The sequence below is a fragment of the Paroedura picta genome, chromosome 7, assembly GCF_049243985.1.
Source record: "Paroedura picta isolate Pp20150507F chromosome 7, Ppicta_v3.0, whole genome shotgun sequence".
NCBI classification, from domain to species: Eukaryota; Metazoa; Chordata; class Lepidosauria; order Squamata; family Gekkonidae; genus Paroedura; species Paroedura picta.
This window is the reverse complement of record NC_135375.1, coordinates 22,570,285-22,596,605: the sequence shown is the minus strand read 5'-3', so window position 1 is coordinate 22,596,605 and position 26,321 is coordinate 22,570,285. Positions and strand designations below refer to the sequence as shown.

At 44.0% G+C, this 26,321-nt stretch overlaps 1 protein-coding gene across 1 annotated transcript in view; it reads left to right on the top strand.

The window, feature by feature from the left end:
- Positions 1–26,321, top strand: part of OXCT1 (3-oxoacid CoA-transferase 1) — a 71,454-nt gene that overhangs the window by 20,264 nt on the left and 24,869 nt on the right. Inside the window, exons 4-11 of the mRNA XM_077347049.1 lie at positions 2,381–2,516; positions 5,643–5,792; positions 8,011–8,117; positions 10,413–10,473; positions 20,683–20,790; positions 24,613–24,727; positions 24,843–24,937; positions 25,082–25,130. Of these exons, the coding sequence (XP_077203164.1) occupies positions 2,381–2,516; positions 5,643–5,792; positions 8,011–8,117; positions 10,413–10,473; positions 20,683–20,790; positions 24,613–24,727; positions 24,843–24,937; positions 25,082–25,130 (821 nt within the window). The remainder of the gene's footprint in view (positions 1–2,380; positions 2,517–5,642; positions 5,793–8,010; positions 8,118–10,412; positions 10,474–20,682; positions 20,791–24,612; positions 24,728–24,842; positions 24,938–25,081; positions 25,131–26,321) is intronic.

Sequence of the window (26,321 nt, the reverse complement as noted above, 5' to 3'; positions counted from 1 at the left end):
AAAGACCTGGTGGAAGAGCTCCATTTTACAGGCCCTACAGAACTTTGGCAGCTCCATCAGGGCCCACAGCTCTCCCAGGAGCTCATCCCACCAGGTTGGGGCCAGGACCAAAAAGGCTCTGGCCGAGGTTGAGGTCAGATGTATTTTTCTAGGTCCAAGGGCCTAGTACCCGCAGAGCAAAGTGCCCTGCATGGAGCATAAGGAGACAAGTAGTTTTTAAACATCTTGGATATAGTGCAATTTGTTAACTATCTGCTTGCCAGTTGTTTTGGGTTAGAGTACAGATTAGTGATACTCATTCAGTGGTTGGAGAGCCACAGCTGGTTCTTACACATGTTACATGTGGTTCTTCCCCAATGTGACACCCACCCCATGTTCCAGGAAAATGAGCAAGGTCTCTCTAACCATCAGATTTTATGTAGATTCTAGGAGGATGATATTTGCTCTAGATGGCTATAAAGCAGATCATAAAGCAATGATGGATTTGTGTGTAAAGTGAAAGAAATTGTTTGCATAAAAAGCAGGTACTCAACGCCATTATCAAACTCGGTACACTGCTTACTGTGATATTTGCACTGCTGAGCGGCAGTTGAACGACTTCTTTCCTTTAAAAAGTTCATTTCATTCTTTTAGAAATGGCACTTCCTGAAGAACAATTGCCTCAGAAACAATCATGCCTTTCAGTGGTGTGGCTGCAATAGAGAAGTGTTAAGAGAGTCCCAACAAATATTCTACTCTAGTTTTGCCAGTGACCTTCATGGCTACAGGCCTTTGTCTGGTTTTAATTTCTGTCAATTTGTAGCTGGTAGCCTGGAACTCCTACGTGAATCCAGGAGCATGTGACATCTCAATTTGAGTCCTAATTCTCCTTCTAGTCAGGCCTGGTATTGCTGATGCAGGATCACAGGAGCCCTTGGTAATCTGAGGCAGAAATCTCTTAATGGTTAATAAATCTGTTCCTGACCTCTCACTAATTACAGTTTCCCAACCCTTCTGAGTTCTTGATGCAGACAGAAAAGGTGCATGGAGCTTTCCTTCACAGTTCTGTGGACTGCATTTATTATCCTGTGTTTCTGGTTTCCATGATTCTGAATAATAAACCAAGAAGATTGTTTTGAAGCACATGATACAGTATTTGGGGATTTGGAGAGTATGGCTGGGAAGCATGTTAATTCGCTACCTGCTTTGTGTATTTGGTGTATCAGGGGAAATGGAATTTATTTTGGGTCTCGGTGAGAAAGGTGGGCTATAAACAGAAAGATGCCAGGTTTCCTACTTTGGTGGCAGCAAGATAAAGAAAAAAGCTGGCATTGCATATAACGTGATGCCAGTTTTGAGGAAAACTTGGAAGTGATGTCACGGTGTTCTAGGAATCACTGGGAAGTCTATGGTTTTACAAGGCCTGCTAACTCCAGCTGTCATCCATGAAGTAAATAAAATAAATGTTCCATAAACAATATTAAAACCTCCTCCCACGGTGTATGGGCCCAGAAGACTAGTGGTGCTCTAGACAGACGGGCTGCCTCATAAATAGTCAGGGAATATTTTAGCATCACACTTATAGGGAATAGCTAAGAGGCATAGCCAGGCCTTTTTATGAAAAACCTGTACTATTCAATACCCATTTTTCTTGCAATTTGAACACCCAATCCCTTTACTGGTAAAACTCTGGACAAACGTTTACTGCATGTTGAAGAAACCCTAAGGTAGCTGCTGGGAGGCCAGATAAAATTACTTTGGAGGCCGTATGTGAGCTACTGTTGAGTTACTCATGCACAATTCTAGATGGTGGAGATCATGAGCAGAAACGGTTGTCCACTGTGGGCTGGAAAATCCCTAGAGATTTGGAGGTGGAGTCTGAGGAGGGCTTTGGGGAGGGACTTCACCATGGTACCATGCTATAGAGCAGCGGTAGTCAAACTGCGGCCCTCCAGATGTCCATGGACTACAATTCCCAGGAGCCCTCTGCCAGCGAATGCTGGCAGGGGGCTGCTGGGAATTGTAGTCCATGGACATCTGGAGGACTGCAGTTTGACTACCCCTGCTATAGAGTCTACCCTCCAAAGCAGCCATTTCCCCCAGGGGGACTGATCACTGGAGATCAGTTGTGTAATTGGAGGATGCCAATTGATATACCTACATCTCCCCCTCACCGTTATGATAGGGCATTTTGGGAACTGCCTCAATGACAGGCCGTGCTTGTTTTAATTTAATAAGCCAGAACTGACTTTGCAGCCAGAAATAAGCAGTCAATGTGAGGCCGGTTCAACTTTTGAATACTTGCGATAAAAGAGACACACACACAAACCCCACACACCCCTTCACATTTTGTGGCTGTTCTCTTCCAGTGACTGTTGTCTAATTGCTGTTTCCCATGCAGGGTAGACAATTTTGGGCTCGGACTTTTACTTCAAACCAAGCAAATCAAGCGCATGATATCATCCTATGTTGGAGAGAATGCAGAATTTGAGCGGCAGTATTTATGTGGAGAACTGGAAGTTGAGCTTACACCGCAGGTAAAATGCTACCCTAGGGGGGTGACTATGTGGGAGGCAGGGTTGATTCTTGGCTTCTTCCTTAGAAAGGATGTTCAAGGATTACTCTTTAAGAAGTTCAGTGCAGTACAGTAGGGGTAGTCAACCTGTGGTCCTCCAGATGTTCATGGACTACAATTCCCATGACTCCCTGCCAGCATTTGCTGGCAGGGGCTCATGGGAATTGTAGTCCATGAACATCTGGAGGACCACAGGTTGACTTACCCCTGCAGTACAGGATCTTAGGATAACCCTGGAGCAATCTTCCAAGGGGCATGTGAAGAGATGCCAGTTTGCTTAAAGCATTATTCCATTTAAGGTTTTAAAATTATATATTTATTTTATGGTCATTGGTCCTGAAATATATTTAAAAGTTGTTACCGATATCATGTTTTTAATTTATTTTTTAAAATTTTATTATTAGAGTTATAGACCACCCTTCTCCACAAGGGGGCTCAGGGTGGTTTACAAAATAATTAAAACATTCATAATCAAAATTTAGAACATCTTATAATTAAAACTCCCAACCCAATCCCCATTCCACCCCACCCCAGTTATCTTCTATTTGGCCTACAGATTGGCTAGTGGCTGGGAACATATGTCCAGCCCTGAAGAAAGGGAGGGTGACTGGAGAGGATTGATGGCCCACGTGATGTTAAGCCTGTGAATTCAAAGCCCATTGATATGCAACAGTTTCTGTTTAGTGGGTCGTTTCTGCAAATTGTGGTGGTGTCTGGCTGTCCACAGAAATATAGCTTGTAAATGTGCAATCTGTCTGAGTACTGCAGGTGTTCATAGTCTGTGGAAGCAATTTGCATGTCTAAGTGATTCCTGCATGCAGGCACCTCTACAAGATTATGCATAAACATGGATGGCAGCTAAAGTGCTGATCGTTTCTTCCCATCAATTTCCTCAGGTGCATTCAAGATTGTGAATGTAGGAAGTCACAAATAATAATCGTTCAGGTTCCATTTGGTCAGTTATTTTCTCTAGTTATCCCAGGTTGGTGGCAAATCAAGGATTTTAGCACTGAATTTTCCTGGCTGACAAAGCCCAGCCAGCAAGAAACTCTACATAGTGGAGGGACAGCTGTATTTTCTACTGATGCAGAGAATGCTGGGGCTTCAAGCAGACATTTATTTCATGAATTTTCTCTTTCTTAAGGGGGAAATGGCATGATTAATTTGTAGGTGGCTGGATATAGTATTCCCAATCATGTGTGTGAAAGAAAGTTGGACCATGAGGGAAGCTGACAAGAAGAACGATAATTCATTTGACATGGGGTATTGGAGGGAGAGTCTTAGGACCACCAAGAAGACAAATAAGTGGGTTCTAGATCAAATGCTGGGAGTGATTGAGGGCAAAAGAAGAAGGGGACGACAGAGAACAAGGTGGCTGGATGGAGTCACTGAAGCAGTAGGTGCAAACTTAAATGGACTCCGAGGAATGGTAGAGGACAGGAAGGCCTGGAGGATCATTGTCCATGGGGTCGCGATGGGTCGGACACAACTTCGCACCTAACAATAACAAGATCAAATCAAGCTTGACCTCCCCCTAGAAGTTAAAATGTCTAAACTGAGGCCATTGTACTCTGGGGTCACATTGTGAGAAGACGAGAGTCACTGAAAAAGACAATTATGCTCGGAAAAGATGAAAACATCAGGAGGGGGGGAAGACCCAACATGTTATGGATTGACCCAATGAAGGAGGCCAAAGACCTTAGTTTGCAAGACCTGAGCAAGACTGTTAATGATAGGATGTTTGGAGGACATTATTCACAGTGTTGCCATAAGTCAGCTGTGACTTGGTGGCACCTAACACTCCCCCCACACACACACGCATGTACATGGCTGGATAAATAATGGCATGTTACACATGAGGTTATCTGTGTGGTGGGAAGAATAGTGAATATGTGATCTTCCAATGGTGAATATATGATCTTCACTTTCAGTGCAAACATGGAAGTGACTTCATGCCTCTCTAGGAATTGCTGGAAATTCTTTTGTAAAACCATAGAGAGGTGGACACCACTTCTGTGTTTTTACTGGAAGTGACATCAGACCACTATTTTTTTTTCCTCCTCCTCCTGTACCAAGCAGTGGCAGAAAACCCCTGCTGGTGATCTGAGACAGGGAGGTTTCATGTGAATTCTACCATGAATCTTTCAAGTGTGAATTCTCCATGTAAGAGGACAAGGTTAGGTCAGATGTAAATAACGCATAGCCAGTAATCCTGGCCAGTGGTTTGACTTGATACAAAGCAGCTTAATGTGACTAAAGTAGGTCATGAAACAATTCTGCTTCGCAAAGGTTCAGGGAAAGTTCAGTATGGGATTTATAACCAGTCTAAGAGCCCGTCAGCATACCATGTGCACATGTGCTTGTGCAATTATATCTCTCTCGTGAAATCTTCCTTGACTTCTGGCTGTTCTGCTTGTCATGATTTCTTTGCCTCATCTGCATTTAATTATTTATGCAAAGAGTCTTTGTGACCCCAGAGCAGTTCAGCCAGTGCCATTCAGGGACTTGGATTCTATGATCCTCACGCACCTTTGGGGGAATTAACCTTCATAAGAATTGCTTACATGTACTTTGAAATGACAAGAGCCTCTTGTGGCGCAGAGTGGTAAGCGGTAGAAATCTTGTCTGAAACTGTCTGCCCATGAGGTTGGGAGTTCGATCCCAGCAGCCGGCTCAAGGTTGACTCAGCCTTCCATCCTTCCGAGGTCGGTAAAATGAGTACCCAGCTTGCTGGGGGGTAAATGGTAATGACTGGGGAAGGCACTGGCAAACCACCCCGTATTGAGTCTGCCATGAAAACGCTGGAGGGCGCCACCCCAAGGGTCAGATATGACTCGGTGCTTGCACAGGGGATACCTTTACCTTTACTTTACTTTGAATGACAGCTTGTGGCTGTGAGACTTTTCATGAAGACCAGCAGGTGGCGCTAGCTGCTTGCTTATGCAGAAGGATATTTTTACAGACATGTGAGAAGAAAAGTCATTTTCTATTGTCGGGGAGCTGGGCTGGGGGGCGGTTGCGGGGGTCCCGAGGATGTTCTTTCAGTCAACCAAAGCTGCTACCTTCTCCTCAATTTCTCTCCTGCTAGGGAACGCTTGCTGAGCGGATTCGAGCAGGAGGGGCAGGAATTCCAGCTTTCTACACCAGCACCGGCTATGGAACCTTGGTACAAGAAGGAGGGGCCCCAATCAAATACAACAAGGATGGTACTGTCATCCTGGCCAGTGAACCAAGAGAGGTACAGCATCCTTTGAGGTGTGAATGTGTGTTTTATGGTGGTGAATGCTGGCAGGGGCTCATGGGAATTGTAGTCCATGGACATCTGGAGGGCCACAGTTTGCCACCCCTGGTGTAGGCTTTCATCCCATGACAGGTCATTAAATCAGCTCTTAGGGAATGGACACTGGGTGGAATCCAACCAGCTTTCCCACTGGTTAAAACAAGAAAAGGGGCCTCCCGAAACATACTGGGCTGTGGACAGTGGGACATGCGTGAACTTAAAGCCATGTGGGATGGTGTTGATAAATAGAGGGGGCCTTGGGCAACATCTGGCTAGATCATCAAACGCCAGCGTGATTGGTTCCATGTAAGCAACGCAAAAATGCCATTATTAGCTTTGCTTCTTTTGATTTCAGTCAAGTCCTAGAAAGATGAGTGTTTGCTCAATTCTGTTTTCTCTTTCTCCTTAAAAATGAGAGATACAGTCCAGAGTGAGAAATTGTCATTTAGATATTTCAACGAGAAAATCACGGACACTCTGAACAAGTCCCACTGATTCCTCCCAGACTTTTTCTTGAATCCAACACGTTTATGAAAGCTGCCTTCTCTCTTATCTTCCCCAGTTTTCTTCAAAATTGACTTGGAATGCTCTCTCCATAAAATCCTTGGTGGCATGGTTCTCTTTCCTGCATTGGTAGAGTAGCGAGATCACAGTAGTCTTCCTTGCCCACAGTAGTCTTCCTTGAAGGTCACTGGTTGACCTTGAGTCATGGCAATCTTTCATTCTGATATGCTTCACAGAGAGTTGGTGGCAGCATTGGAGATGTATGCCCTCTACAGAGGAACAGTGGGGTACACATCTGAGGAATAATAGAATAGAGTGCATGCGTGTAAACTCTAAAATGTGCAGGCCTGATCATCACAATTAATTCTCCTAGAAAAAATCTGAAATGCAGCAGCATGATCTGTTTGTTTGTGTGTGTGTGTGTGTGTGTATAACCTGACACTCCCACACAGTGGTGCATGGCAGGTAATAACAATCTCCCACATTAAAACACCATAAAATAATAATAAACCCCCCATTAAAACATGTCCTTAATGGTGACAAAAAAAACCTTCTTCCCAGCTCACACACTTCACACTATTACCTCAGGGGGAACAACATCAGGTGACCTGATGACCTGATTAGTGCAGTGCAGGGCCCAGATCTTACTCACCCTGGCCTCAATCAAAGACCTGGAGGAAAAGCTGTGTCTTGCAGGCCCTGCAGAACTGGGAAGTTTGTGACCTCTATTTAGTGTGTGTGTTTTCATCCTAATGGAAGGTAATACCTATATAAGGCTAAGTGTGATGTTGTCACTACCCTACCACATTTAGAAAAGCAGGCAAGGGACAAATATCATCTGAACCAAGTACATGAGAATGCAGAGAATACTTTTCCATCTATTTGTAGACTTTATCAAGTTTCAGAATTGTAAAACACTTCTCCCCCCCCCCCCCCCTTTGCCTGGTTCCTGATGATGGTATGGCATTCGTAATTTGTTTCCATGTTGCGGCTTGTGTCTGAGTTTCAAGTTTGAGCAGGAAGCCTCAAAGTCTTCAGAAGAGCCAAACAATACATTTTAAGTAACTAGTCTAAACTTGATCCCAGCTGACACTTGTTGCATCCCTGCCCCTGCTCCTTGTCAAGGGTTTGAAATAGCTCCCCATCGCCACTGATTGGACCTTTGGCTGCAATGACATGTAATGAACTATAAACCACTTGTTTCAATCCTAGCCCTTACTTGCAGCTCTCTCTTTTCTGGAATGGTTCATTCAAGGCTTTACCATGGGAACAGTGAATTATGCAATTATGCTGTCTTTTGAGAAATGCCTTTCGAATACAAGTCATGGTTAGTACCATTGTCTCCTTAAGTGGCTGGACTGATATAACATGGTTATTACCATGGCAGCCTGTGAGGTAGTGACTGATTTGCCCAAGTCCTCATCTTGAGGTCTTGAAATTAAGTGGCCCCACATCCACTGTAGGTCTACTACATCCCATTGGCTGTCACAGTTTTGACACCCAACCATTATATCTACAAGCAAGGGAAACAAAGGAACCTGGGGCTCCAGCCCAGAAGATTGCGTCCCCTCCAGTTGAATTACATGCTCTTTCTTTTCTCCACTAGTGTCTTAAGCAGCCTCATTTTAGAGGGCAAAATCTTTGACCTTTTGGTGGGTTGTGTTTACTTTAGGTAAGGGAGTTTGATGGCCGTCACTACATTATGGAGAAGTCGATCACAGGAGATTTTGCGCTAATCAAGGCATGGAAGTGTGATCGTGCTGGAAACATCATTTTCAGGTATGTTCTACTTAGAGAGGAGCTTGTTTTCCTTGGTACGATGACTTTCAGATGGTCTTTTGGAGTGCCTCTGAGAATTATTAGGAAACCCTTGTTTAGAAGATCAGTAACAGCAGATAAACCCTGACCTGGATGGGCCAGGCTGGCCCGATCTCATCAGACTTCCTAAACAGTGACCTAAACAGGGTCAGCCCTGGTTAATATTGGATGGGAGACCACCGCGGAAGTCCTGGGTTGCTGCTCAGAGGCAGGCAGTGGCAATCCATCCCCGAGCTTCTGTTGTCTTGAGGTCCCTCATGGGGTCTCCATAAGTTGGACATGACTTGCACTTCCCACCACCATCCCTAATGGTGGAATGGTTTTTGCTTAAAGGCACCCTTCCAGCTAGCTAGGAGTCTTTCTGTTCAATATGTAGCCATGGAAGACTTTTGCTCTAGGGTTCAAGCTCACTTTATGTAGGAGATGCCCTTTTGCCCTGACCAGTGTTCTTGTGGACTGTCTAGAACGTGTCCTAGAGTCCCCAACATTGAAACAGGAGTTCATATTCACAAGTGGACACTGGCTGCCTTGAAGGCAGAATGTTTGGAAATCTCTGCTCACGGTGGTTTTGAAATGGGGCCCGCACACATAGTTTCCGTGAGTGCAGAAGATAACTGCTCTTTTGATTGGGCAAGGCTTGTTACCGAGCCTGGATAATCCATAGCTGTATGCCACATGCCAATCATATGGGCTTATCTAGTACGTTCTTTTTGCATATGAGCTGGACTTGAGACATGAGCAAGCATCCAGCCTCTCACCCTGGTTTATTCTCCATACATGGTTCTGTTTTTTAGGGAACATTGTAGAGTTTCTGTTTTCCCGCCCCCCAATTTGTTTTCTGAACATAAAACTGCTGGTTTTGATGTAGGAGAGCGATGCGGCTATTTAGGAAGCAAAGAAAGTCTCTCAGGGCTTTGCAAGAGACTGGCCATGCTGCCTCTTAGAGAAGGGTTCAAAATGCAATTATCTGCAAACTCCCACAGTGACGACAGTCAGTGGAACAATACATTTCAAAATGTTCTTTGGTGAGATGCCGTCCCTTGTGAGTCCATGAAAATGTTGTTACATCTGGCAGCAATTAATTTACAAGGGGAAATAAATCTGCATTTCACTGGGGATTTGGAGTAATAACTTGTTTCTTTCTTTGCTTCATCTCTGTAAACTAAATGTTGAATTTGTTGGCAGAGTGGGAGAAAAGCAAAGAATAACCAGTAGGCGGCAACAGAAGCCCAAAATTGTAGACTGTAGTAAAAGCTGCAAGTATAGAGAAAAATCTAAAATAACATTTCTTCGTTTGATATTTTGCCTTCTCCATAGGGAGGCTTAAAGTACCTGAAATTATTAAGAAACGTGCTCATAATAATCCACGGGAAGATATTAAAACAGATTTTTTTTTAAAAAAAATTATAAATACATTTCAGAGGTAATAATTCAGGCAAGGGAAGTCTTAAACTTTGCTAAAGAACAAGTATTTTGTGGCTGGCACTGCCAATTTAATTAATTAATATTTTCATCTCGCCCTTCCCTGAGGACTCAGAGCAGGTTACAACAGATGAAAAGAATGCAAAATTTAACATTTTCATAACATTTAAATATAAAATCTTAACATTAAATTACTTTTAAATATAGACTCTAAAGTAGAAAATACAAAAAATATAACTTTACAGAAATATAAAAGCGACATGGTTTGCCCAGTTCTGCATCTCGTCTTGAGGAGGGGGCAATGTATAAAAATGTCAGCTCCTAATAGAATTGACTTTGTGGAATGGGCCTGCGGTTAAAGAGATTCTGGAAAGACTGGGAGCTGAGTTCAGGTTCTTCAGCGGTCAGGTTGCAAGACCAGAAAACAGGGGAGCCAGGGAGAGGAGGCTCGCTAGCAAATTTGGGCTTGCATGAAATGACAAAGAAAGTTGCTCCGTAATGCTTTATAAATATTGAACACAAACTTGTTCCTTGTCATTACCTGACATAAAAGCCTGGCATTTTATGTTAGGAAGGGGGAAAGCTGTGCGGAGTTACTTTGTGAGTCCAGAAAGCCACAGTAATTTCAAAAGCAGGTCCCACTTCAGGAAATGTTTGAAGAAACTTTGTTTTAAACCTTTCTAAAAACAAACAGCTCTTTCCCCTGACTCTGTTAGGCTGCTGGAATGCTTTTTTTCCACCCCTGATAAAAAAGGAGTGCAGCCTGAATGCAAACCAAGTATTTACTATTTTGAGCCTCCTTATGGTTCCCCACCACTTCTGTTTCCCACCCAGGAAAACTGCAAGGAATTTTAACCAGCCTATGTGCAAGGCTGCCAGAACAACTATAGTGGAGGTAAGCAAGAACAGAGTTCTTTGTTTCTCCCCCAGAATTCTCAATGCATTGTATATCGAAGCTAAGCTGACAAATCTTTCCAGTCATCTGATACATTTTTATCCCAAAAGGTTAATGCATTGTTAAATGCTCAAGTTGTAACTATGATGCTGTTGGGCAGCTCTCTGTGTGTGCCTCCCCTTACTTACCTTAGCCACTGGGGAAAAATGAGCTCTCCTGTCTACTATGGGTGCTTTGGGTTAAATCAGTCTAATTGAAATTAGGTAAAGATGTATGTCTCAATGTATGGGCTCCTATACCTTGTGGAGTCTCCTGCAGATGTTTGCAAAGAGCTCAGATGTGTAATGCCTGCTCATAATTGAAGACTGATGTGGGGTTTATGGGGCAGTTTATGGGGCAGAATTCGTATTTATCACATTTATATACCATCCTCCCCGAATGCTCAGGGCAGTGTAGATGGAATGGGAACAGTAACAGTACAGAGAAGTCGCAAATAATTAAACATGGAAAATTGGAACAATGGAACAGTAATGGAAGACAATGAATTCATAACTGGAACTTGTTGGTGGGCCCGTGAGTGGTCAGTACATGTATTAGCTTCAGTTTCATAGGAGGGAGGCTCAGGGGCCCAGTGGAAGAAGATGGAGCTAGACGGCCTCAACCAAAAACCTGGCAGAGGAGCTCCCTTTTGCAGGTCCTGTGGAACTGTTCTATATCCGTCAGGGCCCTGTTCTCCTCTGGGAGCTCATTCCACCAGGTGGGGGCCAGGTTGGAGAAAGCTCTGGCCCTGGTTGAGGCCAAGTGAGCTTCCTTGGAGCCAGGGATTGCCAGACAGTTGGAAGTGGTAGAGCATAAGGCTCTTTGAGGGGTATAGGCAGGGATGGAATGTGGCTACCTTCAGCAAAGCTCAAATGGAACATACGTGAACACATGAAGCCACTCTGTGCAGAATCAGACCACTGGCCCACCATGGCTAGTATTGTCTACTCATCAGCTCTCCAGAGTCTCATTTTTTTTTCCTCTTTCACACCCTCTACTACTTGATCCTTTAATTGGAGATGACAGGGATTGAAACTGGGACCTTCTGCATGCCAGGCAGATGCTCTGCCATTGAGCCATGGCCTTTTCCCACTGATCGAAGTGATAAAGCTCTTCAGACTGCAGCGGAAAGACTTACATGGCAACGCTCTTTTGTTAAAGAAGGGGAAAGCTCCTAGACATACAAAGCCTTCTAGGCTAGACTCTTCCAGGACTTATTTGTGTGTAGATACCTCTCAGGCTGCATTTAGATGTCACAATAAATTGTTGTTTTATGTAACCAATAACTGAAGTTAGCCTGTTGGGCTTAGGCTTAAGTAACAGATCCAGGGTCGTGTGTCTAAGCTCCAGTTTGTCTGCAGGGAGGAGGAAATTTTGCTTCTGTTTCTGACTGTGACCAGGCAGCTGCAAGAGGGTGGTGCTATCCCACAAAGTTTGGCTTGTGAAATCCAGCACAATTGCTGTGAATGGTGGCTAACAAACCAACAACAGACCTTCCTTTCAAATCCCAGGCTCCTTTCAGACATCATGACTAGCTGAGATTGGGTGTGAATTGTTGTGCTAGTTTGCTGGTCTTAAAGGTAAAGGTATCTCCTGTGCAAGCACCGGGTCATGTCTGACCCTTGGGGTGACGCCCTCTAGCATTTTCATGGCAGACTCAATACGGGGTGGTTTGCCATTCCCTTCCCCAGTCAAGCTGGGTACTCATTTTACCGACCACGGAAGGATGGAAGGCTGAATCAACCTTGAGCCGGCGGCCTTACTCCCAGCCTCAGGGGCAGAGCTTCAGACAGCAAGTCTGCTGCCTTACCACTCTGCGCCACAAGAGGCTCTAGGAAACATTCTTAGGAAACGAATTTGGGAAGCCTTGAACAAAGCACCAATCCCCCATGACGTCTGAATGCAGGTGCATGGTTGAATGGGAGTTTTGTCTCTTTCCCCACCAATCCTGGGATTCTAAACCTTTGTTTATGCCCAACTTCAAGTCTCAGTTTGAGGTTGGAAACAGAATTACCCAGGAGCTTCGCATTAAGATGACTGTTAAGTTTGGAAAGGAGAGAAAGAAATAGAGGGGGGGATTTTATGCCAAAAAAGAAAAAAAAAATCCTATTTCACACCACTAATTAAATAAACATAATTAAAAAGCCCTACATTGTATCTCCAGTTGCTTAGTAACAGCACTCCTGTTCTGTTATCATTCCTCTATCACAAGTACAATAGACTTCATCCCACTGAGGGACAGAAATGAATTAGTCATTCGAAATTGTGGCATTGTTTTATTGTTGGCGAGACGCTGAGAAATGATGTTGCTTCTAAACACATAAATAGCAAATCCTGCCTTAGTTCTTTCATCCCAGTCGCTTTTCTTCATTAAGAAGAAAAAAAAAAGTTTTCATAATAAGTTCTTTCAGGATTCAGTTCTTAGGAGTGTTCATGTTTAGGGGTGTATAGGAGGAAAGGATTCCCCTCCCCCTGATTTGGATATATTGGACCTGAAATTGGATTTGGATATATTGGACCTTAATAGTTCCCAATATTCGTGAATCCCAATACTAGTATAGTATTTGGATTTGGTAATATTGGGGAATCTCAAAATTTGGGGGGTCCATTTTACCTTTTCCTATGAGGACCATTAAAATCAATGGCTAATCTATATTCTGTGGTTGGGGAGGGGGAGGTTTGAGGTAGAGACACCAAATGGCCAGTGAAGCTGCTGAAACCTCTCCTCAAAAAAGAAGTTTCAAAAAGATTAAGGGGGTCGCAGGTGACAGTGGATGAGCGATAGGGTTGTGAGTGTCCTGCATAGGTCAGGGGGTTGGACTAGATGACTCATGAGTTGCCTTCCAACTCTATTATTCAATGATTCTGTGTTTGGCCAGGGTGTCCAATTCTATGGTACCCCCATCCTCCAATGTTTCCAGTGGGGGCGTCCAGCAGAATGTCCCAGAGAATCTTTGCAGTAGATAGTGGGGGCTAGGTGGGGCATTTGTGCAAGGCCAGCAACAGAACCAGTGCAATCTGCTCAGCAGAACCAGTTCCACTTTAGCAGTGCCAAAATCCAACAGGACTAGGTCTATTATTCTAAGTATATGTTGTTGTTGTTGTATTTGTTGACCACTGTTCTCAGGCCAGCAGGCTTGTGGCAGACTTTGCTGGGGAAAGGGGGAAATGCAGGAAAAAGGACTTTAGATAGAAGAGAGAAAAAAAGTAGAATCTAAACCAAAAGCCCTAGATCAGAACTGAAAGTTAACCTGTAGCCCTTTAAACCACTCCACAACCAGCTAGTTGGTATTGCTGAATATTCCTTGCATAACTCCCCCTCTAAAAAAAAAATGGCTTTATTCAGCATCAGCTTCAGATTCTCTGATCTGTATTTGGCTTTAAGAATACTTGGAAAATATTGGTAAGGTCTTTTAGGGGATTATTTTTGGTTCGGATACAGCTGAATGCAGCCCCTTACTCCCGTCCACTTTCCCCCTGTCCGCATGAGTGTTAGAAAAACATTTCTAAAACCAAAATTTAACTGTTAAGATCTTTTGGCTCTGGCAGATGTGCCCCTCCAAGATCTTATCTCTGCAATGTAAGACCTCTTTCAAAACCGTCCCAAACTTGGAAATGGGGTGAAGCTTTTTCACAGAAGCATGTTCTTCTGTTAGGAATGCTCCAAAATGGTTGTCTGGATATTTTGAGGTGTGTTTGTTTACAATAAAAGCATTTTAATAACTACGCTTCAATGCCTGGAAGACAATATTTTACTAACCTGCCTGTTCTCATGTACTTACACTGTAACCCTGACAGGGAGCCATCCATTCAATTCAGGTTCTGTTCTCAAATAGTTTAAGTTAGATCCCCTTCTGGTTAAAGTTTTTGCTGAAGCCTGAAATACTTTCTGTGAAATGTTGGGGGGAAAGGATATTTTCCTTGTTTGTTCTGTTTGTGCTTTAAAAAACCCAACAATCTGAATTAAGATCACAAGCCATCTGGCTTTCTAAGTGTTCAGGTGTAGAGGTTTTATTTTAAGCTGTAGGTTTAAATTGCAGCTGGTCCTCTAAGGGGAAAAAATAATTTTTAAAGATGTCTGATCTTTAAAGATGTCTGCTAATGCAGCTGACATGGGTTTCTGTGGAGGATGAAAATGTGTAAAGGTTAGGATCTAGGCCAGCCTTTTCCAACTTTTTTACTGTTGAGAAATCCCTGAAACATTCTTCAGCCTTCAAGAAATCCCAGAAGTGGCACAATCATGCAGATTATGGTTGGGAAGCAGAGCTGTGTACATGTCCACCTGGGGCCCCTCCCCTTCCCCTGCATCAGGCCCATCATAGGCCATTTTGGGAGGGGGGCAGGTCAGTATGACCATAAATGTTTAACAGATTTTTAAAAATATATTAAACATTTATTAACTCCCACCCAATCAGGAAAGGCTTCCAGGGCCTTTAAGAAACCCCAGGGTTTCATGAAATTATGAAAGGAATGGTTGAGAAAGGAATTAAACTCCCCATTGCCATCCCAGGACCTGAATACAGGCCCCTGCCCCAAACATTTTTGGGAAAGATGTTCTGGGGCTGCCATGACATTTCCAAATTCTCAACCTGTTTCACCCTTTTAAAGTAACTGATGTGTATGAATAGCTAAAGACAGGCTGTACCTTAGAAAGATCTGTGTCCACAGGGTGAATATTGCTGATTGCTTTTAATTGCTGCTATTTCAGTAACTGCTGGCTTAAGTCCTTAGTGAATATTAATTTCTCAAATTGTAGCAATTGGGGTGATAGGTCTGGACATTCTGGACTTCATTTAAAGTCTCATTGCACTGTGAAGTTAGGTCAGTTCACACTTTATGTGAATTTATTTATACATAGTAGTGTTGGTGTGGGTTTATACGTACCAGTGTTGGCAATTGTGAACACCTCAAAATGTGGTATGTTATTAGAACATTCAGGGTTATTACACGCCAAAGAATCCCATTTGATTGTAGGTCTCTGGTACATTTGTGTGTCTAAAGCAGCCTTTTTCAATCTTTTGGCCATGGAGGAGCCCCTGAAATAAATATTCAGGGTTTGAGGAGCCCCGGAATTGATGTTAGCTGGCCATGCCTCCCTGCCATGTACCATCATCACCCATAGAATCATAGAGTTGGAAGGGGCCATACAGGCCATCTAGTCCAACCCCCTGCTCAACGCAGGATCAGCCCTAAGCATCCTAAAGCAATGTTAACAGGCAGGCTCAAGGAAGTCAAGGGAGGCTCAAGGAAGTCAAATCTGCTTTGTTTTAGGATGCTTTGGGCTGATCCTGCATTGAGCAGGGGGTTGGACTAGATGGCCTGTATGGCCCCTTCCAACTCTATGATTCTATGAGAGGCAGGAGGCAGGTTCAAGCTGGGAGTAGGTGTGCACACTGCTCCCCCTCCCAGGTTCAGAAGCCACGAAAGAACTCAGTGAGAGGAGAGGAAGGGGAGCAATGAAAGTAGCTGGTTCCTTAGCTTGTGGCTGAGTCCATTCAGGCAGAATGGGACAGGCTACAGGATTCCATCAAGAACTCCTGCAGACCCCTGATTGAGAATCTCTATTCTAGACACTTCTTGCCTTCATATTTTAAGGTTTATGGTTGAAAAACACCACCTGCAGAGTTAATCTTTTTCTCGCCAGAACAAGCATGTTGAGTCAGACTACCCATCCTTAGTTCTTCTCTAATAAAAGCAATGAGACACTGCGTGAACTCCAAGCTTGGGGACAGATGGTCGGGAGGCTGAGATTGGTTTATGTCTACCTGAAGCTGCCTTGAGGACCAGCAACCACTACAGGCGATCCGAGGCTTTTCTCCCTGTGACGTCTTGATAAGAGGCAGATCTGTGAACTGATACGTAGGGTCGTGAACCAGGTGTGGGTGGGCTTCAAAGTCTTTCCCGGGTTGCTGGGAGGCTTTTGTGCCATCTTGATTTCTGAGGGTCTGCCCTAGATGTTTTGTTTGTGTGCCTCTTAAAATCAGTATCTTAAGATCTGTGTCAGAATTAGGGTTGGGCACTTTGGCATGGTTTGGGTGCTTCGGCGATCACGGAAGCCTGAGGTGGCTAGTGCCACGGCACGGAGGGGAGGGGTGGCAGCGGTGTGTCGGCTGGCACGCCGCTGACACCGCTCCACACTGCAGCACTGGCCGCCTTGTGATCACTGAAGCACCTGAACCATGAAGCGCCTAGTCAAAATAGTTGAGAATAGTTGCACTTCTTCTTATGCTGATGTATAATATATGTAAGGTGTCCTGGGCCCCTTTTGCTGGAGAGGGGAAAGACAGGATATAAGTGTTTAAATAGGAAATACCCCTTTTCATCCCTGTTCTACTGGGGCATGTCTCATTAAAAGCAACAAGAGAAATAATCCTGGAGGTGTTTGGTCATAAATGTGTATGGCTCACAATTCTTCATGGCACAGTTCATGGTCATGTTTTTGCATAGATCCTACTTAGCTTTGAGGGCTTTTTGATGAGAACTTCCTGGCAGATTCTGATTTTTGGAGAGGATTTAAGTAGAAAAAATGAAAACTTCTGCATTGTCATCTTTTGTGCTTGTCGGTTTCTAGAACCAGTTCCAGAAATGATAACATGTCCAAAATGGTTTAAAGCAGGGGTTGCCAAACTTCGGCCCTCCAGATGTCCATGGACTACAATTCCCACAAGCCCCTGCCAGCGTTTGCTGGCAGGGGCTCGTGGGAATTGTAGTCCATGGACATCTGGAGGGCCGCAGTTTGACTACCCCTGGTTTAAAGTATAAACAAATGCAACATCTTTAATCCCTCAGGCAGTCTTTGTACCTTCTGCAATAATCTGAATTGATTCATAACATTAAGAAGGAAAAGCACAAATTTAATCAAGTCAAATTTATACCACGTTCAGTAATATGTGCTTTTTTGTGTGCCAAGTGTAAGAATATCCCCCCTTTGTTCTCTGCAATATATAGTGAAGACTGTTTTCTTAGATTCTTTTTAAAAGACATGCCCATGTTGATGTTGCTAGACATTGGGAAATAGAATAGGCTGTTGGATCTATAATAGTGTGGGGATTGACTTCTGAGTTCATGTAGGCAGAATACTTGAATAGATGGTATTTTACTCCCACTCGGTTGTCCTTTCTGTAAGTGGGGTCTAGCCGACTTCAGGCCCCTTTGAAAGAAACCTTCTCAAATAAACTGAAAAGACAGGGCCGCTAAACAGCCTGAAACAATGCACTTCTTTGTAGGAAGCTAATAACCAGTGTAAATTATAGGGTTGCCAGCTCTGGGTTAGAGAATGCCTGTAGATTTGGGAGGGAGGGGCTTGGAGCCTGGGGAAGGTGTAGTTTGGGGAGTGGAAGGTCTTCAGTGGGGTATTTCTCCAGGCGATCTGATCTGTGTCACCTGGATATCAGTTGTAATAGCAGGGCATCTCTAGACACCACCTGGAGATTAATAATACTAATAAGGGTGAAAAATGTACAGGTCTTTTTGTCGTTGTGTGTGTGTCGTGTCAGCTGTGACTCCCATGAGTATGGGAAGGTAATAGGAAAAGAAAGACTAGATTTAATTTATTCTCATTTAAGGTTATCACGATATTTTATGCATTTGTAAATTACTTGAAATCCACAATCTTGTGGAGAAAGGTAGTCTAAAAGATCTTTAAACAGTTTTTCAGGAAGTTTTTACCTTCTGGTTTAGGAACATTTGAAACGTTTTAATTTGTTAATTGGAAAAATGAGTTTAGAGGACTGTTTAGATTTTTTTAGATTTTGTATCTTAGTGTAATGGTTAAAAATGGCAGCTTCTGGAGAGCCAGGTTTGATTCTCTGCTACTACACATGCAACCAGCTGGGTGACCTTGAGCCAGTCACAGTCCCACTAGAGATGTTCTCACAGAGCAGTCCTGGTAGGGCTCTCTCAGCCCCACCTACCTCACAGGGTATCTATTGTCCGGAGAGGAAGCGAAGGCAATTGTAAGCAGCTTTGAGATTCCTTTGGGCAGTGGGAAGTGGGGTATAAAAACCAATAGTTTTTCTAAAAAATTGCTTTTTCTTTCCCCACCTCCATAGTATCACAGAAAGTGGAACCGTTTCCAGTTATTTCCTAATCATTGCAAAGAGATGCTAGAAATAATGATTTTAAATAATTGAGACACAATGAGCACCATCATTTCAGGATATTAAAGTAGTAAATGTCTTTCAACCCCATAAAATTAATATTTAAGCAATGTTTGCTGCAAATAAAAATGTTCGCTTTTGATCTCGTTCTGGTAATTGGAGATTAGGTGGTAAATCTTCCTCTGGAATTATGAATAACATGATGTTGTGTACCTCAAGGCTTTACAATTCCGCCTCATTATCCTACAACCAGAGCCTCTTGTGGCGCAGAATGGTAAGGCAGTAGACATGCAGTCTGAAAGCTCTACCCATGAGGCTGGGAGTTCAATCCCAGCAGCCGGCTCAAGGTTACTCAGCCTTCCATCCTTCCGAGGTCGGTAAATGAGTACCCAGCTTGCTGGGGGTAAATGGTAATGACTGGGGAAGGCACTGGCAAACCACCCCATATTGAATCTGCCAAGAAAATGCTAGAGGGCATCACCCCAAGGGTCAGACATGACCCAGTGCTTGCACAGGGGATACCTTTACCTTTACCTTTATCCTACAACCAGTGGCTCCCACAACCAAGTGAATTTTGTGGTTTTAGCTGGTCTTGAGAAAAATTGTCTGCCTCTCGCCCCTCTGACGTAAGAACTACCAGGGGACTGATAGAGCAAAATTTCTATAATTCAGCAAAGGGAAAATATACTGCATATGTTCAAGAGCAGTGGTTCAATGGTAGAGCCTTTGTTTGGCATGCAGAAGGTCCCAGGCTCAATCTCTGGCATCTCCAGTTAGAAGGACGTGAAAAACCTCTTCCTGAAATCTTGGATGGCTGCTGCTAGTTTGAGTAGATAATCTGATTTGAGTAGTGACCTGATTCCATATAAGGCAGCTTCATTTTTGGTGTTATCTGGTGATGGGCTGTGTCCATGGGGACAAAGTTGGAGTCACATCCTCATTAAGCCAGCAGAAGATCTCAAGTAGAAACAGTACCCCTTTCTTTGCTTGTTTGACTGGAAGATTGATTTTTGTTTGTGCATAATAATATTAGGAATGCAGATGCTGCTTATCCTGGGTTCAGACAGTAGAGCATTCCAGCTACCTGTTTTCTGATTGAGTCAAGGAAGATGTATAGGTGACAGTAGATGTGACAGGAGGTAATTACAAAACAGTGGATATCAAAAAAAAGGGAACGTTGTGTTTATTTTTAATGCTAATCTGGTATGCTAAATTTATTAACACAAACCAAGGGAAGCATAATAAAAACTGTTTTCTAATTGCTCTCATTTAAAAATCTGCAAAACATCCACTAGTCCACTAGCTGATTAGCACTAGAAGGTCTGACCAAATTTCATAACATTTTAATGCTACAGTTTTAAAGTATCCTTAGTTAGAAGTAAGACCTCTAAACCAGCAACATCCTTATCCATTGTTGTTCCTCTATATATTTATGAGACAGCCTAAGGAGGGTGGGACGTGTCTGGCTGTCCAAGTTGGAATAGGACCAATCAGGGTGCAGCCAGCTTTGCTCTGATTAGCTCTGCCCCTGTAGCTCCCTCCCTCCCTGGACTCTAGCCTCTTTGTTGTCCGATGCTTCAATGCCTGGAGCCAGCAACAGGTAAGGGGAGAAGCCCTGGGCAAAGGGTCGTGGTGGAGGGCTTGCTAAGGACTGCTAAGGAGCTCTGTCGGCCCTGCTAATGAGCTGCCCAGCCCCCACCCACCCCCACTTGATCTGGCTGCAAGCTGTGGCCCAAAGCCATCTTAAGCTGCCTGGCCAGGGGCCAGGGGAGGGGACCCTTTCAAGGCCCATTATTAGGAACAGGCTTTGAAGCTAGTTTACCTATAAGTGAGCATATGTAGGATTTCTTCCCCAAAGAGGTTATTGCCTAGGTAAATGGAGGGGGAGAGGTGGGAAAGATTTGGCTTTAGACATGGCTTAGAGTTAAGATACTCTTACCAACCTTACAGCACTGTTGTATGTTCACGTTCTCAAAAGTAGTAGAAGCAGCTGAGGTATTGCCATTTGCTGATCTTGTATAACTCCCAAAAACAATACACTGATTCTGTGTGTCCCCCCCCCCCCCACAAGGTGGAAGAAATTGTTGATGTAGGATCATTTGCGGCAGAAGATATTCATGTCCCCAAGATCTACGTACATCGCCTCATCCAAGGGGAAACATATGAAAAAAGAATTGAGGTAAGGGTTATGGCTTGCATTTATGACTTTACAACCTTACCCTATAATTTTTCAGGATTATGCAGCAATCAGCAACAGTGTAGGAAAAAGAAGTTAATATCCAAGTGAGATTTTGTTTTAAACTCTGGCCTGGACCACAGTAGTGGATTGGGTTTAATACCACTGTTTTTAGGCAGTGTAGTGTCTCCCCGTCTCCCCCCAAAAAATTGTTTGAACACCCTTGACAGGTAGATCAGGCTGAGAAGTGGAGATTGGCCAAGGTCATCCAGAATATTCAGGGCAGCGTGGGTTGCCCTGGCCTTAGTCAAGCCTTCTGCCCATTGTCCTAGACTTTCAGTCTTGGTGCATAGATGTGATTTCAGTTACTTATCTGCTCCTTCTTTCCCAAAGGAAAGTCTTGGCTACATTGGTGGCCTCATTTGAGTTCCATACTCTGTCCCTGTTACAAGAAACTTCCCCATTTCCCCCCCATCTTTCCCTTCTCCTAGGCCACCTGGCTTCAAGAGGACCATCTTTGGTGTTAATAGGCAAAGTGGTTTTTGGACTGTGATATTTACTTTTTGCGCCAGCTATAGATTTTTGACCGCAGATACTGTTTGTGTGCAGACTGTTAGCTTCTCCCTGGTCCTCTTCAGAACTCCAGAAGGATCATTCCTTGGGTTGCAGAACCCAAACAGAGGAAGAACTTCATTTAGTGGGGTGCTACGGGGATGGAGAAGGAAGGGATTGAAATAGCGCCTTCTGTGATATCCAGAAGAGCAGCTCTGCTGACAAGACAGTGTGGAGACAACAGTTTCATCCCTTCTCTACAGTGCCATGATCACATGATGGTTTCACCACATGGATCCGACAGCCCACGGAAAGAGCTTTTTTTGTGGGGGGCGGGGGGGGGGTCAGAAGAGACTACCAGAAAGCACCAGAGCTTAGGAGAACTTGGTGTACCTTCCATGCTCACATGATTAGATATAGGCTCCTATAATATGCCCAGAAACTTGACATTTCCGTGACAGCTGTATGAGTTTTTGTTGGCTAGGAAGACATTCCTGACTGTCCCCTTTGAATTCTCCTCTGGAAATATGGTAGTCCCACCTAATGAGGAAGACTAGCTACTGTCCTGCCAGGGAAGTATGAAGTGTTCTCCAAAGCACACTTTTAGTTTGGGGATGGTGGGAAGAATACCTGGCTAGTATCTTGCATCAACTTGAATATGCACCCTAAAACATGGCCCAAAATTCTCTGCAGAGTACAACGTTCCATGGTCAGGCATGCAGAGCTTCTAGACCAGCCTTTCTCAACTTTATTACTGTTGAGAAACCCCTGAAACATTCTTCAGGCTTCAAGAAACCCCAGAAGTAACACAATAGTGCAGAATACGAAGCAAAATTGTGTACTCGCCCACCAGGGCCCCCCCCCCTTCCCAACCCTTCTAGGCCCATTGTTGGCAATTGGCGGGGAGGGTTTGACCTGACCACATATGGGCATCACCTGATAAAATGTTTAACAAATTTAAAAAATGAATTCTCTTCCATCCATTCAGGTGACCCTTTCAGAGCCGTCAAGAAACCCCAGGGTTTCACGAAACTCTGGTTGAGAAAACCTGTTCTAGAGGCTTGATATGGAAGATGTTCTGGACGGTAGAAAGAGTGAAGTCCACTGCCCTATGATAAACCTCATCTTGTGGGGTTTTAGCCAATGGGCAGTTCTTCAGCCAATTGGACAATTATTTCCAATTCTGCTTTAAAAATGTACAGTTCTTATTGGAGGCCTTGTATTCAGCTGTTACTCCCATTGCTTTTGGATCTGGAGGTTTGATCTAGATCAGGGGTGGCCAAACTGTGACTCTCCAGATGTCCATGGATTAGAATTCTCATGATTACAATTCCCACTGGGGCTCATGGGAATCATAGTCCATGGACATCTGGAGAGCCAGAGTTTGACAACCCTTGATCTAAGTCCTTAGGAAGTCATTTCCTTAATATAGCCTCGCCCTACATTTTTTCTTTCTTCCTCTTCTCCTTCTCCGTATCTGTGTTTTGCAGTCTCATTTTTAATTTCCCAAGAGTTTTTATTTAGTCTAGACTGCAATTACTGCAGGGATTAATCTGGTCTGCTGAGTTTCGTAATCCTGCTAGGGATCAGTCCTGTCAGCTAGTGAATGGCAAAGGAAAACTGCAGCCACCTTTAGTTACGGTCATGGAGAGAAGCTTATAAAGGCAGAACCTGCCTCGGAGGCTTTGACTGTAGTCTCAGACATAAATTGTATCGGATCTAATGCAGTTTCCTGCAGACTGCTGGGCGTGGATTCCAGTATAAAGTCGATACACCTCATGCTTGGGAAAGGAAGGCAACGTTGCTTTTATCCCATTAGAAGATCAGTAATTACAGTCCTGGATGTGGCTTGGCATAAGTAAGGGGCAAAGAGACTGTAGAGAAGCCCTCAGTTCTGTCTGATATCTGAAGTTACTTAGCAAAAAAAGAAATACAGCAAGAAGAGCAGGCACTCAGCTCCAGCTGCAAGTCACAGCACCACCCGTGGCTCTTAATATATTCTAATAAGCTTACAGGAATGTTTTCGGCATTTTCTTTTTTGTGTGTCTGGAGAGGGGTGGGGAGAGGCTTAATTTCCTTCTCCAGGCTCTGTTGGATGCCTGCCTCGCCGAATAAAAGCCCAAGGTTCTTGGATTCAAATACGGCATTGTAATATTCCACCCTTATTAGAGAAAGCGTTCCAGTGGATTCTTTAAAAGCACTTGACATCCACGTACCATCGACTTGAATCCCTTGTTTCTGTGATGGCTGTAATCAAAGTACTTTGCATTGCTGGTCAAATCAATTTGCAAACCCGGTACTTTTTCTAGTTGAGTCCTTGAGACCTGCAGAATGTAGGCAGCTTATGTCCCCCTTCCTGCAAATCCGGGCAGGCGTTTTTTTTTTCAGCAGAGGAGCTATCTCCTGCAGAATTTTAATCAAAATGGCTAGGATTATTCCCACCCACCCCTCCTTCATTGTCACCATGAACCTGAGTACCTTTCTTAGTACCTTTCTGGTACTATTGCCATTCATTGTTTCACTTCTAGGACTGAATTCAGGAAGGTTTCCTGGGCAACGAATTGCAGCCAGCGAGGGATGGGTTTCTGATTCAGAGCCTGCACAAAACCTAACCAGCAGGTGGCAACCTAGAACAACACTTGGTCTCTTTCCATCTGCAATCTTGGTGACTGTTCTGCAACTCAAGAGTACCCAGTTGGGGCAAAGGATTGAGCCCATTATAACATCATAAGAGACCCCTTGGACGCCCCCTATTGTTGCCTCTTAGCACTCAAAGATTTACTGCCTCTGTAGATGGAGGTTCATTTTAGTCGCCGTGGTTAGCGGCTATTGATGAACCTGTCCGCCTTGAATCTGTCCAATCTACTTGCAAACCTATCTGATGCAGTTTTAGCTATTTGATTATAATGGATTGCCTACCCTTATGCTAGACAAACCACTGTTATCTCAGCCTCAGGGCCCTCCCCCCAGCTACTGTCTAAGGATAATAATGGCTTACCTTACAAGATTGTTTTTTAAGGGTTACAAGGTTATTTTTAAGAGCATTTTTAAGATTTGTAATATCATTTGGGCATTCAACATACTCCATACACAATCTAATGCGTACGGAATATGTTGATTGCCCAAATTACAAGTCCTTTTGATATTTATTATTATTGAAATATTTGTTAATTGTTCTAAAATGCCTGAGGGGCCCTACCTTGCTTGTAATGTCAACTCACATCCGAGCCATGAAAGGCGCCTGTCTATAAAACCTCCATTTTCGACATTTAGCGACTGTCCCTTCGAAAAGCCGACGAATCCCAAAGCAAGCAAAAGAAAGCTGGAGACAACGTCAGAGAGAGGATCATCCGGCGAGCAGCTCTGGAATTTGAGGATGGCATGTACGGTATCCTTTCTCCGCGGCCGAATTAGCTGAGCGGCTGCTGGCTTCGGAAGGCGGTGAACGAGGAGAGTTTTTGAGGTTCTTGGGCTGAGTTGAGCCTTGACTAATCCTCCTCCAGCTAACCTGGGCATTGGAATCCCCCTGCTTGCCAGCAACTTCATCAGCCCTGACATAACGGTTCACCTGCAGAGTGAAAATGGAGTGCTTGGCTTGGTAAGAATGGGAGCTGGGACAGATACCACTGGGAGGGGGGAAGGGGAGGGGAAGGCAAGCTCTATGAGCGCTTGAGAGCTGCTGTCAAAATATTCGATGGGGAGGTTGCTATAAGACTGTGTATCCTGTTTGTTTTAACACCAGGGGCCTTATCCGCTACAACATGAAGTTGATCCTGATCTTATCAACGCAGGTACAACTCTCTGTCTGTCAATAGCACTTGTATCCTGTCCCATCTCTGAAGAACTTACAGTCGCACGCACATGTTCCCATTGCTTCCTCATAATAGCCAGATTTAGTAGTAGTAGCTTACTGTTGTGGTCATAGACCATCAGATATCAAGTGCAGATTAAAAACAGTAAATAGCCATCTTAATAATAAACTAAAGTCACCTAAAAGAATATGAAACTAATAATAATAAACTAAATAATAATAATAAACTAAATTTAATAAACTAAAGTCACCTAAAAGAATATGAAACTTAAGCACAAGACATCATAATATGCCCTAACTGCTATTAGAGTCAATTATTTTATTTCGGGATCTGCACAAATAAGCAAGGAATTTGGCCACTTGGCTTGAAAAGGACAGGTTTTTGCAATTTAATAGTGTATCTAAGCAAGTATTTTCTGAGCAAACATGGAGCTCACCCAGGAGTGGGGAAATAAACTTAGCCCTCGGCTCTTTATGGTATGGACAGGGAAGGAAAACATGCCCTGTAGATTCTCTCTCTTATTGCACATGGGTATAATCTTTCAAAGTATGGGATTCTCTTATACTTGCCCTCAAGGACAGCTGAAGGTCGGGCTTCACGTCTAGCCAACGTTAAAGCCCTTCTACTGGGATGGAGCTCAATAAACAATAGGTAAGGGGCCAGTGACATAATATGCCTTCTTTCCGCCATGGCTCTAAAACAGGGCGACTTGCTTAGGTCTTGCCAGACTAAGGGAAGATTGGTGTCCAAGGACTCCCAGTGAACTTTCTTGACCTTTATGGCTGGCAGGGACCCAAAGTGGCTGACGTCCTTGTCCTTTCCTCCATCTTATCCGTGTTACACTCTGGGCTGAGAGAGAGTGACCGGCACACAGTCATGCAGCAAGTTTCTATGTCAGAGTGGGGATTCGGACCTGTGTTTCCCGGAGCCCTAGTCCCGCACTGCACCGGCTCTCATGTCTAAGTTTGAATTTGTCTCCAGACCTCCCTTGCTGAAGTCGGTGTGAGAGCCAGTGTGATGGACCGGTTTAGAATGCCATTCCAGAAACGGGGAAAACCAGATTCAAATCCCCACTTGTGGTATGGGAGCTCTCTGGGTGCCCTTGGGCCCTTCTCACCTTTTCAGCTTAGCCCATATCACAGGGTTGTAAGGATAAAATGGAGCAGAGGA